The sequence below is a fragment of the Neopsephotus bourkii genome, unplaced genomic scaffold, assembly GCF_033783945.1.
Source record: "Neopsephotus bourkii isolate Nb327-2 ecotype Australia unplaced genomic scaffold, CSIRO-AGI_Nbou_v1 NB_196, whole genome shotgun sequence".
Taxonomy (NCBI): domain Eukaryota; kingdom Metazoa; phylum Chordata; class Aves; order Psittaciformes; family Psittacidae; genus Neopsephotus; species Neopsephotus bourkii.
The window spans coordinates 14523750-14541395 of NW_026900709.1; the positions used below are offsets into that span (position 1 = coordinate 14523750).

Sequence of the window (17646 nt, forward strand, 5' to 3'; positions counted from 1 at the left end):
TTCTCTGAGCAGAAAAGGAGCAGACCTTTACTTCATTCTCCAAACTTATCAATATAGTCTAGATAAATTTTAGGCTTTCAAAATTAAATCACTGTGATTCACTTCAGAGACACTTAATTTAACTGAAGGCTCTGAAAGCATACTAATTCAAGGCACACTGCAGTGAAAGGTAAACCTCTGACTATTGCTATTTAAATTTTTGCTAAAAACACCAAAGTGGTCTTGATGAAAGACCCAAGTAAGTAGCATAAACTTTGCCTAAATTCTGAATAACTGTGATTTAATCCTACAGGTATGTAACAGAATTTGTAAACCTAGGCAATGTTTCAGCTCTTCGAACTTTCAGAGTATTGAGAGCTTTGAAAACTATTTCTGTAATTCCAGGTAAGAAGTAGTTGGTGTAAGGTGTTAGGCCCCTTGTACCTCCCAACTGTTCCTTTTTATCCTGTCATTGTGTTTGTGTGTGAACTCCCCTATTACAGATATGTGACAGAATTTGTGGACCTGGGCAATGTCTCAGCGTTGAGAACATTCAGAGTTCTCCGAGCTTTGAAAACAATATCAGTCATCCCAGGTGAGAGCTAGGTTAAACACAGAGGCTGACTTTAATTCACTAAAATGAAATTCATATTTTTTAAACATGAGTCTTATTTCTTTCCACAAAAAAAAGCAGGAATCGGAAGATATTAGAATTCACTGAAATCTCTGATTCATTGCTTTTTAACGTGAACTCTTGCCTTTTGAAATCAGCCTTTGAGTTTAACAGATTCTTGCATGAGACATTGCAGTACACAGTGTGTGTGGTTCGCATCGTATGATGTCAAGCTTTCTTCTCCACATTCAATGATTATCAGTAACCCTGAAGTTTTCTTACCCACGTGTATCTTACCTACATGATGTTATGTGGTATTTGTTGTGAATATTTTTGTCTAAAAAAAGAACTGTTGACTTAGTAAAAAGGTGAAGGATAAGATAATAAAGAATAGCATGGGCTTTGCATGGGGGATTTATTATCTTAGAAGTCTATGATTTTCCAAACCATCTCCAGTTTTATAGCATTAAATATTAATTGTATTTATTGTTGAACAGGCTTTTTACTACTGTCTTCTAAATCTAGTATGTTATAAAACTGATAGTAGCAAAGGTTTGGGGCAAGAGGTATTGACAAATAAAAAGAAGACTTTTATGTGAGATTCATGTACAACATGAATAAAAAAGTCACTTGTTTTAACATTAAAACAAGTGGTTTGAAATATATGCAACTCATTCCATTCACAGTTTCAAATGAACATGAATTTCAGCTACATATTCATTTTCACAAGTGAAAAAGCTCTTCACAGAAATGTTATTTCACAGACATTACAATCATTTATTTGGGCTTCTGCATGATATATATAACTCTACTGGGAGACACTGTCATTTTTATCCTTTCAAACCAGTTTTGAACATCAGAATAAAAATTCCTTTGCATTTGCAGGCTTGAAGACTATTGTGGGAGCCCTAATTCAGTCTGTGAAGAAGCTCTCCGACGTTATGATCCTGACTGTGTTTTGTCTGAGTGTATTTGCACTAATAGGGCTGCAGCTGTTCATGGGCAACTTGAGGAATAAATGCTTGCAGTGGCCTCCAGAAAATTTTACTTTGGAAACAAATATTACATCCCAGCTAAACAGCACTCTAGGTGAAAATGATACCTTGGTTAATTCAACAGTGACTCTGTTCGACTGGAAGGGGTACATTGAAGATGAAAGTAAGTATTGCCAGCATCATTCTTATAGAAGTGGTTTGTGGCTGACCCAGTTCTTAGAAATTGGGAGGGGAAGGGATGATACATTTAGTTAAGACAGAGCAGAAATGTTTTTCTCCCTCAAAGGCCAGCACTGAAGAGGGAACAAGGAACATAGTGTCTCTATCTGGCACAGCTTTTTCCCTCTGAAAAACCCACATCTCCCCTGAGACAGAAAGAGATCCAAAGGAGTTCTTGTAATTACTGAAGTCTTACAGGTTTTCCATTTTCATACTCCAAAGCAAGATCAGAAACAGAATGCTATGTCACTTCTGACAGATGTCAAGAGATTTCTGCCATTCAGTGAAGAGTCCAGTGATGTAGTCTGTAGTTTTTTCCACAGTCTATCCATTCTTATGCTTCATTATCATTATTATAAAGGGGTTTTTCAAGATGTAAAAGATTTTCCTGCTGCAATTCAAGCTCATTGATCTTATTAACTTCACCACAGGCATAAAGAAAATATTATTCCCTATCATGAATCCTTCTCTCTGAGGTATTTAGCTGCTATTCTCATGTTGACATGCCCTGTTCTCTCCTCCTTCAGTCTTCTTTTTGCATGCTAAGCAGCCCACGTCATTAACCTTTGTGTCCTACAATTTATTTTCTAGATCTTGATCTCTTATCTAGATCCTTCCTTGTTTATAAATACTCTTTTTAAAATGCCATACCCACATCTAAACATTTCTCCTTCACATGAGGTATATAAGCAGAGAGGAAAGATTATGTGGTAGCATAGTAACTTATACTTCTGTTTTATATATCCTAGGCTGGGGCTTGATATTGTCTGGCAAACTGAGAACAGATGAAGAAATGTATTTCAGTGCAGTTACGTGTGAGGTTACAAGTCCAAGCTCCTTACCCTAAAACTCAGTGCTGCACAATCCATGCTGAGACAGGTTCACACGCATAAAGGGTGTAGCTTATGGCATATATCATCTCTAACAATGAAAGTTACTTTTGGGGGAAAAGGGGAGCTAAAGGGGAAAGAAAGAAAATGGAAGGGGAAAGTGAAAATCTACCACAGTGTCTAACTGTGAAGAGAAGTGGTGGGGTCACCAGGTGCATCTCATCCCCTGAGGATCCTTTCCAGTGCAACAGTGATCACTCTATAATACTTTTCCCCATAGCAACCATGTGTTTTTCATTAGCATCTCCTCAAACTCCCTACAGGTTGTTCCTGCTTACAGTGCTATTAGCACTAATTGGAATGCACTTTGATCAGGATGGGTGCTGCACAGCTGGTTGGTTTTTAAGATCATACATGCATGTTATTAGGTCATCTAATATAAGCCAAAAGCTACAAGAAAGAAGTAGGAAAAAAGGGGAGAAAGAAGAGTGAGTATCACACTACAGACAATTGCTTCCTATGAGTACCTGCTGCAACAATGATGTGTTTGTAGGTGCAATGTCATAAGAATAAAAGCAACATGAAAAAAAGCGTGTGAGCAAAAGAAAAATAGTGCCATAGAGGCTCTGGGAAACCTTGCCACAGCAGCTTACGCGAAAGGTTGCAGAGCTGCAACTGAGAAGCAGGATGTAGAAATGCATTGGAAAGCCCTGAGCGATAGAGCAGCTAAGGCACCTAAGGCGCTGTGGAGCAGCCAGGACTCTGACAAATTAAGACTAAAATTCTGCAGCCAAAAAGCTAAATAGTATCCTGTTCGCATAAATAAATTATTGACCAGGAAGGCATTATTACTTCTGTATTTAGCACTACTTCAGTTGCTACTGGAATAGTATATAAAATTCAATTAAGATAGACTGTTGAAAAAATGGAGGATGTTCAGAACAGAACAGAATGATTAAAGGACTGGAAAACATGCTTTATACCAAGATAGACCTGGAGCTCAACCTACTTAGCATATCAAAGGGGAGGTTTAAAGGGCGACTTGATCACAGTTGAGAAAGACCTCATGGGGAACAGAAATTTCATCATAGACATATCTTTGATCTTGCAGGCAAAGATATAACAGGTCCAACAGCTGCAAGTTAAAGGCAGGCAAATTTTGAATAGAATAAGACAGCTTCTAAGTGTGATCCCACAGCTGATCAATGACTATGAGGAATTTCCATCTGAATTTCTTAAATCAACATGCAATCATTTTACTTGAACATGTGAATTCATGGAAATCTCATGCCACAGGGTATAACAAAGTCTCAGCAAAGTCTCCTAATGAAGACTTAGACTTCAAAGTCAAACTTAAGTACTTAATTTCCTGTTTTATTAACAAAGAATCTATAAACTCAAGCTCTGATTTTATTTAATTTAAAGACAACCTGAAGTCCCCTGGAAAAAAAGCAGGATTTAATTAGTTACAGAAAGTACATTATTGAATGGCTACTCGAATCTTTGGTATATTTACACAGGATTGCATATGTATTATGAAATTTATAATGAAATTACGAGTCTTGTTATGAAGTTAGTAAGGTTTTCCTTGCTTACCATCAGTTTCAAAGAGAAAAATTATCTTCTCACAGCTTCCTGCGCTCTTTTTGCGGGTGGGCAGACAGAATACAGAAATGGATCCTAAACCAGCCGTGTCACTGGGCAATAAAAAAGGCCTTACACAGAGTTCAGAGCAATGTGATGGCACTGTGTTTTGTAGAAATTATGAGCGTTTATGCCATAGTTAGTTGTGTATACTATGCAACAAAGGCATGTAAGGACTAATTTTGCCGCTGAGCTCATTTTTGGAAATACTATTTAGAGAGACTTTATATAAACACTCCTGGCATCAGTCAACCAGCACATTTTTTTTTCCTTCTTTTTCCAAGATAGCAAATCTGACAAACTCGATGCCAGTCAAGTTCATCTTGGCAAGCTTGCCATAAGCATTTTTTTTTTTTTCTGGGAAATATCTCACAACCTATTTTGTAGCAATTCTTCTCGGTCTTTACCCTAGGTTTATCCAAGCAACTGTAAATTCCCTTGTGGTAATTCACATAAGAGGGACTTTTTCCTATTTCCCAATCATATAATGGGGAATAAACATATACATTTGATGTAGTGAGAGACTTTTCACATTACTTTGGTAAAATACAATTCAGAGTTTTGCAACTAGTTAGGGACATATGCTCATACTGCTCAGGTTTTGGTGTTATAAAAGTTTTTGTGTCGTGATGTTTTGAGCATTTGTCATGGTTACGTCAGTGCACTCAGAGAAAGCCTGGCTCGCCATTTTTTCCTATGGAGCTGGCAAGTACATCATGCTTGCAAGGGACATCTCTGAACCATAGAACTTGAATACAGACCCTATTTCAGTGGTACAGCTCAGTTGATGCATTACTGATCACAACTGACTGCCCGGTGTAAACTATATCAAGTTAAGTTTGCATTCTTCCTAACCAGCTGTTATGTTCCAGTATGTTTTAATCACGATTAGCTGACATAATGCAGAATATGATTTGCTTCATAAAGGTCAGCTGTAGTCAGCATCATGTCAGCTAACTTTACTGCTTTCAGCTTGTGTTTCAGCACAGTGCAGTTCTGCAATGCATACCAGCCTGAAATGACAGTGGCCACACATAGGCTTGTGTAAGTTGCACAATGAAGAAGACTGTGCCCAGCAAGAAACAGATGTATTGTTAGAAACTGAAATTGAGCCTTTCACAGAGTGTCAGAACAAGCTCTACATACAGCTTAAAAACTAATTTTTTCAAATGGTGAATTTTCCTCAGGGGATGGAGAGATGCAGCTGGCCAGGGTACGAGTGTTTTTAGGTGACAAACTGGAACCCTTGGCAATAATGATCAGAAAGTTTGAAATACATTATCAGTATGGTAATTTTCAAATACAGTTTAATTATTATAATAAATACCTGTACAGTACAATTTCCCAGAGTGTGATTTAGTTCAGTGATCAGACTGAAGGGAGACTTGTACATTTCATTTACATCTAGAAGCATTTGACAGGATTTTCAGTACATTTTGGCATTTTAACAGTAAGTGCTGTGAGCAGTAGTACTTACTGCAATTTGTACTGCCATTTACTTTAAAGATATGGTACTGCTAAAAAAATGATACTGCTTGATAAAGTTGTATCCATATTCACCTTAACACTTTTGGAGCAGAACTATTTATTTCATAAAGCTGTAAGAAAACTTTCATATTCAGAATTTTATATATATATTTTTTAATTCTTTTCTAAACAGGTCATTTTTATTTTCTGGAAGGGCAAAGCGATGCTCTGCTTTGTGGAAATAGTTCTGATGCTGGGTAAGGCTGAATTTCATCAAATTATTGCACTGTGTACAAATTAGGTCCCTTAGATGTACAGTCGGAGGAGGAGGCGGCTATATTTTGAGTGATCACTTCCTTTCACATAAGAAATGCTAGGATTTTACGCCGCATTGAGGATTTGGGTTCCTGGTCAGAGCTCAGTGGATTGGTTAGATGAGCTTAGTGCTTGCATGAACGAATCAGTAATTTGGTATTAGTGTACCTCCTGCCTGGGTGAGAAGTAACAGACACAGTGCTGGAAAACACGTTACTTTGTGGTTCCAGCTGCACATACGTGTACTAACTGGTGCAGACAGTAGAAAACACTGACATTGACATTAATGTTACAATATAAATAATTTTAAAAAATTTGGGAATATTGTGTTTTAGAAGCTTAGACTAAACTTTTTAGACTAATTTTTATGTGCCATTCCTGCTTAATTTTTCTACTGTCCTTCAGAATAATTTCCTATGGAAATCATGACTGCTATTATTTCTACAGAAAAATCCTCTTTTTAACCCTAATCTTCTCCTGGACATTCCAGGCGATAATATTAAAATATCTATGTATGTTAAAAACAAGTTTGTCTTTATAGGCAGTGCCCAGAAGGATATACATGTGTGAAAGCTGGTAGAAACCCCAATTATGGCTACACAAGTTTTGACACATTTAGCTGGGCATTCTTGTCACTTTTTCGCTTGATGACTCAAGACTTCTGGGAAAACCTTTATCAATTGGTGAGAATTTTTTAATGCAATATAAACTAAATATGTTTGTACCAATAATGCAAGAGGCCTAACGTCAATTTTCTTATCTTAATTTTAACAATAGGAAACCCAAAAATTATGTTAATCTATTCTTGCTTATAAACATATTCCTATTTCCAGACACTGCGTGCTGCTGGGAAAACATACATGATATTTTTTGTTCTGGTGATTTTTCTGGGTTCTTTCTATCTGATCAACTTGATCCTGGCTGTGGTCGCCATGGCCTATGAAGAACAGAATCAAGCAACCATGGAAGAAGCAGAGCAGAAAGAAGCAGAATTTCAACAGATGCTAGAACAACTGAAAAAGCAACAAGAAGCAGCTCAGGTATAATTTATGGTGTAGCAATGCAGAAGTATATGGAAGTAACTTTACTAGATGTATTCACTCTCTTCCCATTGAATTTGAAGTTATAAAACACCTTGACAGGCTTTCAATAACAGAGCTAACTCATAGATATTCTATTCTGCACTAAAGATCTTTTACTGTGAGCTGTCTGACCATAATCAAGAAGGAACATTCAAAACTAGGTATACATTATTCATTATGTTTTTCTCTAGTCTAGTATCATTGGGTCTGTTAGACTTCAGCATTTAAAAACTGCTCATGAAAGATGGAAGATGGCTGTGACCAATACATGCCTTGAGTCAACTGAGTGATAAAAATTAGAAAAAAATAGGGAGAGGATATCCTATGGAAAATGTTGAAATCCAGAAGTTCTGTGTAAGCAAATTTAAAAAAATCCATGATGTCATGGTTTGCTCAGTGACACAGATTCATTCTACAACATGGCAGGCAGCAGCAGTGGCGGCGGCAGCAGTTACAGCATCTGCGGAGTCCAGGGAGCCCAGTGGTGGGGGAGAAGCAGGAGGGCTCTCAGAAAGTTCCTCAGCGGCATCAAAATTAAGCTCAAAGAGTGCAAAAGAGCGGAGAAATAGAAGGAAAAAAAGAAAACAGAAAGAACAGTCAGGAGGAGAGGAAAAAGATGAAGATGGATTTCACAAATCTGAATCAGAAGACAGCATCAGACGGAAAGGTTTCCGATTATCTATTGAAGGCAATAGACTGACATATGAAAAGAAGTATTCTTCTCCACATCAGGTACTGCATATAGTTATTTTTAATCAAATCATACATTTAAAGCATCATAGACTGTTACAAAACTACTTTAGTCTTCTTGGTACTGTAATATGACCCTAGTGTTTAAAGAAAGGAAACCCTAAGATTTTCATTAAACTTTATTATTGTTGCTAATGCTTGAGAGAAAGTGTTGTAGCTGCTAGATTGTCTTGTAAACAACCACAGAGAGTTAGATGTACCTCATATCTCTATTTTTAGAATCATAGAATAGTTAGGGTTGGAAGGGACCTTAAGATCACCTAGCTCCAACCCCCATGATTGTTTAAAAAGCACATTAAAATATTCTCTGATTGCTTCTGTGGTTTTTTTTTAAGAATGATTACATCTTATCTAGACTTATTAAAATGTTAACGGCATATTTCCATTATGATAGCCTCATATTTTGCTCCTTGTTTCAGTGATGCTTGAAGGTTGGTGTAACATGTCCAGCAAGCCTCACAGATGAAAGAATGTGCATGTATAAATTTCCTTTTTTTCATCATGGGTATTGTGCAACTACTTTACTTAGCAATTCTAACTGATGTTAGGAGAAAGGAGTGTTCAAAATTGTTTTTTTTTTCTTAAGAATCCACTAATAGTGTTATTTCTATCTGCAATATAATGAAATACAGAAATTTCACAGCGGCATTTAACTTTTCTAAAAAAAACCCCACAAACCCCTATGCTATACTAATAACAATGCTAAATACGAAGGTTTCACATAATAATCACAAATTTTGCTTGCTTGCAGTCATTGCTGAGCATTCGAGGCTCCCTCTTTTCTCCAAGGCGCAACAGCAGAACAAGTCTTTTCAGCTTCAGAGGTAGAGCAAAGGATATAGGATCAGAAAATGACTTTGCTGATGATGAACACAGCACTTTTGAAGACAATGATAGCAGAAGAGATTCTCTCTTTGTGCCACGCAGACACGGTGAACGGCGCAACAGTAACATTAGTCAGGCCAGTAGGTCATCCAGGATGCTGGCAGTGTTTCCAGTGAATGGGAAGATGCACAGCACTGTGGATTGCAATGGCGTGGTTTCCCTGGTTGGTGGACCATCTGTTCCTACATCGCCTGTTGGACAGCTTCTGCCAGAGGTGATAATAGATAAACCAGCTACTGATGACAATGTAAGAAAGTTTTAAATAGCTTAGGCATCATGGCCTTTTCTTACTGCACCAGCCAGTGTTTTCTACAGAATGGAACCCTTGGCAATGCTTCCTGGTTGGTCAAGCTGTGAATGCTCCTGCATCGTGTAAAATCTTTAATAAATAAAACAGCTAAGATAGGTTGGCAACCTAAGCTTTTACTTACTTTACTTACTTTACTTACAAATATTCTCAAATAAATGCAATTTGCAGTTTCTAAGTAATCAAATATTAACTTACACATCCACAACACCGGTATGTTTTACTGTATTACTGTGCTATACTTTACTTTTGCTGCTCTAAAGGTGCATCTCGCTGTGGTCTGCAAAATCATAGCTACCATAAAATTAAAGAGTATACAAAAATTTTATCAGATAACTGCAATCACTGTGATGCTGCTATTACCACTTTATCAAAATTAGCATTATCAGTTGATTTTGATATTCTTCATTATCATCCCAGTTAAAAATATAAGGAAGTTGTCCATTCTTTATTATCATATATTTTTCCTTCCCATATATTTTCCATTCATTGCTGGTGGAGTTCTGTAGTGTAGATAACAGTTCATTGGAAGATCACATATTAATACATACTTTCAAAAATACAAATGTCTGTGTGAACATATGTGCAGCACATATTGCCGCCATTCTTTTACCATATACAAGTTAAGAAAAGATGTCTCAAAAAAGAATTCTTGCTCAGTTCAAAGTTGTCTACACACATTACTAAAAAAATTGCTAGCATGAGGAAGCATGAGGAAGTCAGACTTTTCTTACTTGCTATAGTTTGCCTAGGGGGAAAAGACTACTATGTTAGAAAACAGAATATTCTGTCAGCAGGAGCACAAAAATTAAAAAACACTTTGCAAAAACAATTTATACAACATTCTGACAATTTTTTTTAATTATTTGTCGTATCTTAAGGAAAGAAATACAGAAGTTAAATACATAAACGCCTATTCACTCTTGAACAGTAGGTAATTATTGCCTCATATCTCTTTAAAATGACTTAAAAGGTACTAAAAAGTAATAAAAGTCTGACATGCTAAAAGTTGAAGTGCATGAAGCACGTATCCAAGCTAAGACATTAATAACAGGGTTATATATAGTATTTGCTTGTCTCATTTCTCCAACATGGTCTCACATACTATTGTTCTCTGTTTAGGGCACCACTACAGAAACAGAAATGAGGAAGAGAATATCAGGCTCTCTTCGTGTTTCTATGGATTATCTGGAAGATCCAGCTTTAAGGGAAAGAGCCATGAGTATTGCTAGCATCCTCACAAACACTGTGGAAGGTGTGTGCTATGCACAGATTAATATTTAATACCTGTTTTTTCCAATGGATTTTTGTAAATTTGAGTTAAAACTTTAAAACTGATGTAAAATGTCTTATTTGACAGATACCATCTCTGACATGTATTTATTAGCAAACTCAAAGCTCCATATTCATTAAGGTTATTACATAAAGTAAGCATTTCCATCTCATTGTTTTGCCACCATCTACCTCATGTGGTCATCAGGACTACAGAGATCATAACTGAGTAGATGCCTATGTAATTAAAATTATATTATTGGACACAATAACACCACTGAACATTTTTCAAAGATATGCAACCATTGTTAAAACATGTATTTTCAGTGGTTATATTTCAGTTACTCTTTAAAGAAGTGCTATTCTTGTTGTTAAACACGGGTTTTTTTTCTTGAACAAGGAATGAAAATGATATTGAAAACTTTTTACCTAAACACCACAAATTTCAAACTAAAAATGCTGACATGCTAGAACAGTGAGAGGAACATGCTGAAGTGTAATCAAGGAACAACTAAATACATAATGCAAATTGATGCATAAATTGATACCGATCAGCATAGTGATTGGAATACAAAGAAGTTGTGCTTGATAGATAAGCTTTGAACAAAATAAACACATTTGACAGCAAACACATTTGACAGCAATTTTTAGACTCTCTTCAAAAGCCTTGTAAAAAGGAAGTTAATCATTACCAGTAAAGATTGACAATTTGACTGGCACAATTCATGTAGGATTGAGGAATGGCAGAGCAATCACATAGTTACCTGTGTGAACTTTCTTTTCCCACAGAACTTGAAGAATCAAGACAGAAATGCCCACCATGTTGGTATAAGTTTGCAAATATTTTCTTGATCTGGGACTGTAGTCCACATTGGTTAAAAGTAAAACATATCGTCAACTTAGTAGTAATGGACCCATTTGTTGACTTGGCTATCACAATTTGCATTGTTTTAAATACACTCTTCATGGCTATGGAACATTATCCGATGACCGATGAATTCAATAATGTACTTTCAGTTGGAAATTTGGTAAGTCTGTTGGGGTTTTATGTTCATGATTTGGAAGACAGTACTTTTAAAAGAACTGAAAGAAGGAGTTTTAACAGCTTTTTTTTTTCCCCACTCTTTAGAAAGTAGATTTATTGGATATTTATTGTCCTTAGGATAGGAACTGTAGAATCATAGAATCAACTAGGTTGGAAAAGTCCTTTAAGATCATCAGGTCCAACCATTAACCCAGGATTGCCGTTTGCCACTAAACCATGTCACTAAGGGCCTCATCTACATGTTTTTTTAAAACTTCCAGGGACGGTGATTCCACCACTTCCCTGGGAAGCCTCTTCCAATATCTGATCACCCTTTTGGTGAAAAAAGATTTGCTATCATCCAATCTAAACCTATCAGAACATTTTTGGAAATTTCACTGTCAAACCTGGCTCATGTAACTTAGGATACTGTAAAAGCAATATATTGCTGTGTTCTACAAAGCCAAATCAAAAATTTAAACAATTACACCAATGCTACATTAAGTAAATGCCATCTTAAACAGAAGTTAATTTGTCTAACTAGTAGATCAGGAACTGCATTACTTCCAAGAAAAAGACACTATGCAAATAAATGTAGTGTTAGTTTTTAATTAATACAGTACAAATCTTTAAGTTATTAATGTGGTTTTTATTGCACTATTTCCTAAACACAGGTTTAATAGTTAAAAGAGCCATTTAAGAGACTTTCTAGAACTCTCTTCTGTAAAAGACTTTTATGTGGAATGTTTTCTTTGTATAATCAATGTAAAACTATGAAGAATATCCTGCAGTACTTTTTTCTCTTCTATTTTTTATATTTTTTTGTCATCAGATAATTAGTAAGATAACTTTTCCTCATGTTGTCACCTATATTTTCTTCCTTCTAATTCAAAAAGATAAATTACTAAAAAATTCAAGAGTTAATTTTTTTGTATCTCTGATGCTTTTGAACTGACAGCTTTGATCTCATGGAATTATCTACAGCTGCAGTCCTACTTTGTCTCTTATTTTAAGAACTGATTTCTTATAATAGGATTTTTTTATAATCCTTGTTTTCTAATAAGGAAAAACATCTCTCAGATCATGCAAATAACTACAGGATTTAAAGGGAACAGTAACAGATAAATGCATAGCTGGTTTTCAAATACCTGAAATAGCTCCAAATCTGAATTTCATAGTAAAATGTAAAAACTTATTTTGTAGCATTTAATAGATTTGTTTTCTAACCAAGAAAACACCATATAAATCTTGATGTACATCTGACTATAAAGGCAGTCCAAGAGAACGTGGCTACAAGCATCATACTCTTTCAGTCTTAAGCTGGAGCATTGCCCTTTTGCAATATAGAGGCATTCATGGTTTGCTTACTCCAGCGGTTTGTTTCCTCCAGAGGTTACAACCTCACTGCCCTGATCATTAGCAACCTAAGTCAGTGTTTCAAACTGTATTTATTCATTCCTACCTCTTTCTCTGTGGTTCCAATCCTGTGGCTTAAAAAATAGTAACCTTTTCCTCTCCAGTGTTTCTATCTGGAATATATTTAAAGACAGTTTTATTGTATACATTGGTTATATAGCATTGGCGTACCTAGGTAGAGGAAGTCAGACTCTTCTTGTCCATCTCTTGATTATCCCAGTTAGATTATTCTATTTCGCTGTCCCATTTTCTGTTCGGCTTTCCTGAAAATGGGTTATCAAAACCAAAAAAGAAAGCATTTCTGTCAGACTAGGGCTCTGAGAGGCTTTCAACAATGGCTTTTGTACATTCCTATTCTACTAGAAATTCTCCTAAGACTTCTCTCAAAGCTACTCAGGGTCACTACCTTGGTGGCTCCTAAATATGATTCCTATTTTATTCGGCATAGCATCCCACGATGGGAAACCGTTACCAGCAATATCCTGTTTAAAATGCTTCTTAAATGCTCTTTCCATCCTGAAATAAAAATGATTGAGCCAGTCAACTTCACTGAGCTTGCTGCCAACAACCAAGTAGGAGTTCCTCAGTTTTCCTTCCATACATTGTTGTACCTCAGTTGATTCCCAGCTGGTATAAATAATATCTCTGTTGAACTGAATGGGATCATGGCAGGTTATGCCAGCAAAGGAGCAGCCCCTCTGGTGTCTTCTTAGATTTGGCCTCATTCATGATGCTGTATATTGTAATTAGGGTACCAAGAAAGATGCTGTACCATATAATTTCTTGGAAAGCATTCTGGTTTATGTTGTGAAAATCAAATTTGGGATATTGTTTGTACAGTACACAAGAAAGTTCACATCCTAATAGAGTTGAAATTGGATTATAAATGTTATGAAGCAGAAATTTATGTAATTTGTTTAGTATCAAATTTAATTAATTGAAAAAAATACTTGGCTTGTATAGCACTTGTTAAGGGAAGGTGGGCATAATAAATCACTACAGTACACTGAACTATTTTAAAATACCAGTATTGGAAAAGATGTTACAGATATGTAACTTGAATTCAAAACAAGCCCAGCTGAATCTGTAATATTGTATTTCATAATGAATAATAAACTGCATTTTGAATTCAGGTCTTCACTGGAATCTTCACAGCAGAAATGTTTCTCAAGATAATTGCAATGGATCCTTACTATTATTTCCAGGAAGGCTGGAATATTTTTGATGGTTTTATTGTAACCCTTAGCTTGGTTGAGCTTGGTCTTGCAGATGTGGAAGGACTCTCAGTTCTTCGATCATTCAGATTGGTAACTATACATCAATTGCACTGATTTTTCAATTAATTTTATTTTTTTCCCTTACATATTTGATTGATGTTTTCCATGATACTGATCCTGACATCTCTTTCATTAGTGCAAGTTATTATTACTGGTGGTATTTTGCTGTCCTCAATGAGAATTGATAGAGATCCAGACAAATAGATACCAATAGGTGTTCTGGGCCTATTTCCAGTGTATTGTGTATACATGCTTTAAACATCCTGCTGTGCAGAAACAGGCTCACTAGGAGTATTGTGCTCTGATTGGCATTACAGGAATGTATCTGCTCTACAGATACCCATAGAAAAGTGGCACAGGTTATTTTAACAGATAAACCCTAGATTTTAAATTCTGTCTAATATATCTGGTAGCTTCTTTGGCCTTCAGTAAAAACTATGCTTTGGTGATATCCAGCTTTAACTTCAAAGAATTTCACTGACTGAACCTTAATGGTTTTAGACAAAAGGATACCCTCTGAACAGTCATAGTTAGGGCATATTTTGCAGGATTATCCTTCCACAAATTAGCTTCAAAACATCTTTGTGTCCTTGCTCATTGTCCTAACATTGTTTTTGTTTTCTTCCAGTTGAGAGTTTTCAAATTGGCAAAATCTTGGCCAACTCTGAATATGCTGATTAAGATTATTGGCAACTCAGTGGGGGCTCTGGGGAACCTGACCCTGGTGCTGGCCATCATTGTGTTCATTTTTGCTGTGGTTGGGATGCAGCTGTTTGGGAAAAGCTACAAGGAATGTGTCTGCAAGATCTCCAGTGACTGTGAACTTCCACGCTGGCACATGCAGGATTTTTTCCACTCTTTCCTGATTGTATTCCGAGTGCTGTGTGGAGAATGGATAGAAACAATGTGGGACTGCATGCAGGTTGCAGGCCAAGCCATGTGCCTTACGGTCTTCATGATGGTCATGGTGATTGGAAACCTTGTGGTATGTAATTAAAGCATTAGCAAAAAATTATTTGGCAGTAGAGTGGGGTCAGTCCTGAAGGGAACTAAGCGCACTGGCTTTACTTCAACAAAGCAATTAAGTGGGTGGTTTCAAGTGATGCTAAAAGTTAAGCTTAAGAGCTATTTTGGATTGAGAACAAAGTATTCTGCAATATCAAAATCCTAAGAATGTTAGACTGAGCACTTAGTTACATTCTTAATTTGTCACTTGGCTTTTTGTAAATATTTTGTGCTTCAAATACTTTTAGTTTATGAGCTCTTTATAAACCATTTGCTGTGGATTTTTTATTATTTTTCCCATATGATTAGTTACCTAAATAATCTAATCTCTGATGTGTAATAGGATAAATTAAATTTTTTAATCATGCTGAATAGTAAATCTGTTATCTCCATTTTTAGATTATAAGATTTGGCACCAAAATATTTATATTCTGTGGGGATTTAAAGACACATTTGCAGATATTAGACAGTTGTAGTAATATTTTTGAATAGTGAACAGGATCTAAGCAAAATTTTAAAAGCTCAATTTTTTATGAAGAAGAGAAAAAATTTTTAGGATAGTTTTCTTTGGTTATGGTGAATTATTTGGATTTCAGTCTTTGATGTCACTAATATCACAATTTTTAATAAAATAAATATACTTTGTTGGGATAAAGTCTAGAACATCCTTTTTTTTTATCTTTCTGCAGGTACTGAACCTGTTTTTGGCCTTGCTCTTGAGCTCATTTAGTGCAGACAACCTTGCCGTGACAGATGATGACAATGAAATGAATAATCTCCAAATTGCTGTAGCAAGAATGCAGAAGGGCATAGATTATGTGAAAAGAAAAGCACGTGAATTTATCCAAAAAGCTTTTGTTAAAAAACAAAAAGCTTTAGATGAAATCAAACCACTTGAAGATTTGAACAACAAAAATAGCTGTATTTCTAACCACACAACTGTGGAACTAAGCAAGGACCATGACTACATTAAAGATGTGAATGGAACAACTAGTGGCATAGGCACAGGTAGCAGTGTGGAAAAATACATAATTGACGAAAGTGATTACATGTCATTCATAAACAACCCAAGTCTCACTGTGACAGTGCCCATTGCTGTGGGTGAATCTGACTTTGAAAATCTAAACACAGAAGAATTTAGTAGTGAATCAGACCTGGAAGAAAGTAAAGAGGTATTGAGATATTTTGTGCATTTCTCTCTGATCTTTGAGTATTTTTTTTTTCATCTCCCAGTGCATGCAATTCTTGATCATTTGTTATTTTAACACTTCTTTTGTACATAAATGAGTGTAAAAAGGAAGGTTTAATTCTTGATGAACAAAAGTGTGAGTAAGCATTTAAAATTAGTCTCCAAGAGGAGAGGCCAGGCAATGGGAAACAGAACTAACCCATAAGGACTGCTTTGTGGTCCATATGGTAGTTGTAACAATTGATAGAGCAGGACAGTGCCTTAGCTACAGTCTTATTCCAGAAACTTTTGTTTGCCTCCTGTAACATGGGTCCCATTAAGAGTGTCATTCATCTCTCTGCCACTCCTTTAGACACTGGAATTCTTTTAGATTTTAAAACTGTCTTCTAGACCTAGATTCTCATAAAAAGAAGTTTGATCCATGGACTCTTCTATATAATTCAAATTCACTTAGTTGTGAAAATATGTAGCCAAAGCAGGCTATAGATAGCCTTGCTGAGAGCTGTGTGTTGTTTAGAAAAAAATATATTAAGGCTCTAAATCTTCCCTTATATGACCTTTAGCCTGTGGCTCTTTTGACAAAATAATTTAACTTTATTTGATAACATAATTTGCAAACCAACCATGCCCTTAGTGAATTAGTTTGTTGACATTTTATTCAAATCAGAAAATTACCTTTCTTTCATTTACCAAAATTAGCTTTCTGACTTCGGGAACCTCAACCTTAAACTAGTTAACTTCCATTCTGGTAGCAATTCAGTTTCTTTGTGGGATAGCTCATCTTCCCCTGCCTCTGTTGTATTGCTAACAGTACATAAGATACCTCATTTTTGGCTAGCTGAATTCTGTATTGCTGTCAATTCAGTGTGCATAAGCCCTCTAGTGCTTTCGACAAAACCCCAAAGTACAATATTTAGATCCCCTCGAGAAAGGAAATCTGCACAAAAGAGCCTTTCTCCTTGGCAACCTATATCAGAGATAGTGTTGTTCCTATTTCCCAAATAATATCTGAAGCATTAGTATTTCTTTCCCTGATAAATGTTAGCCAAAATGTATTAATATGGCTAGTTGTGGTCACAGATCTTTGCAGGCTTAGCATTATCATTCATATTTTTTGGTGTAAGAATATTTTTGAAGCCTTACCTATTGAGACACCTTTTATTTAATGGATCCATACAATTCAGAAGCAAAACCAAAGATTGTACAAATTTCATATATGGTTATCAGCAAATTACTTATGTTGAATACTAGATACTTCAAAAATATGGCAGAATTATTTAATTATTCTGAAAACAACAAATATTTGCCTTAAAAATATTTATGGTGCAATTGTCATGCTTGCTTTTTTTTTCTTTTTTATCTTCTGTCTGCTTAACA

At 35.8% G+C, this 17646-nt stretch overlaps 1 protein-coding gene across 7 annotated transcripts in view; it reads left to right on the forward strand.

The window, feature by feature from the left end:
- The window catches only part of LOC133207003 (sodium channel protein type 1 subunit alpha), a 95413-nt gene that overhangs the window by 48051 nt on the left and 29716 nt on the right, over nt 1–17646 (forward strand). For 2 of the 7 annotated variants that reach the window (XM_061343511.1, XM_061343501.1), the window contains exons 3-15: nt 293–384; nt 483–574; nt 1478–1750; nt 5941–6004; nt 6604–6745; nt 6896–7102; nt 7571–7876; nt 8646–9026; nt 10209–10341; nt 11148–11386; nt 13932–14105; nt 14704–15060; nt 15770–16252. In XM_061343511.1, coding sequence (XP_061199495.1) covers nt 293–384; nt 483–574; nt 1478–1750; nt 5941–6004; nt 6604–6745; nt 6896–7102; nt 7571–7876; nt 8646–9026; nt 10209–10341; nt 11148–11386; nt 13932–14105; nt 14704–15060; nt 15770–16252 — 2943 coding nt within the window. The remainder of the gene's footprint in view (nt 1–292; nt 385–482; nt 575–1477; nt 1751–5940; nt 6005–6603; nt 6746–6895; nt 7103–7570; nt 7877–8645; nt 9027–10208; nt 10342–11147; nt 11387–13931; nt 14106–14703; nt 15061–15769; nt 16253–17646) is intronic. The other 5 variants (XM_061343461.1, XM_061343518.1, XM_061343470.1 and 2 more) reach the window with 4 other exon arrangements.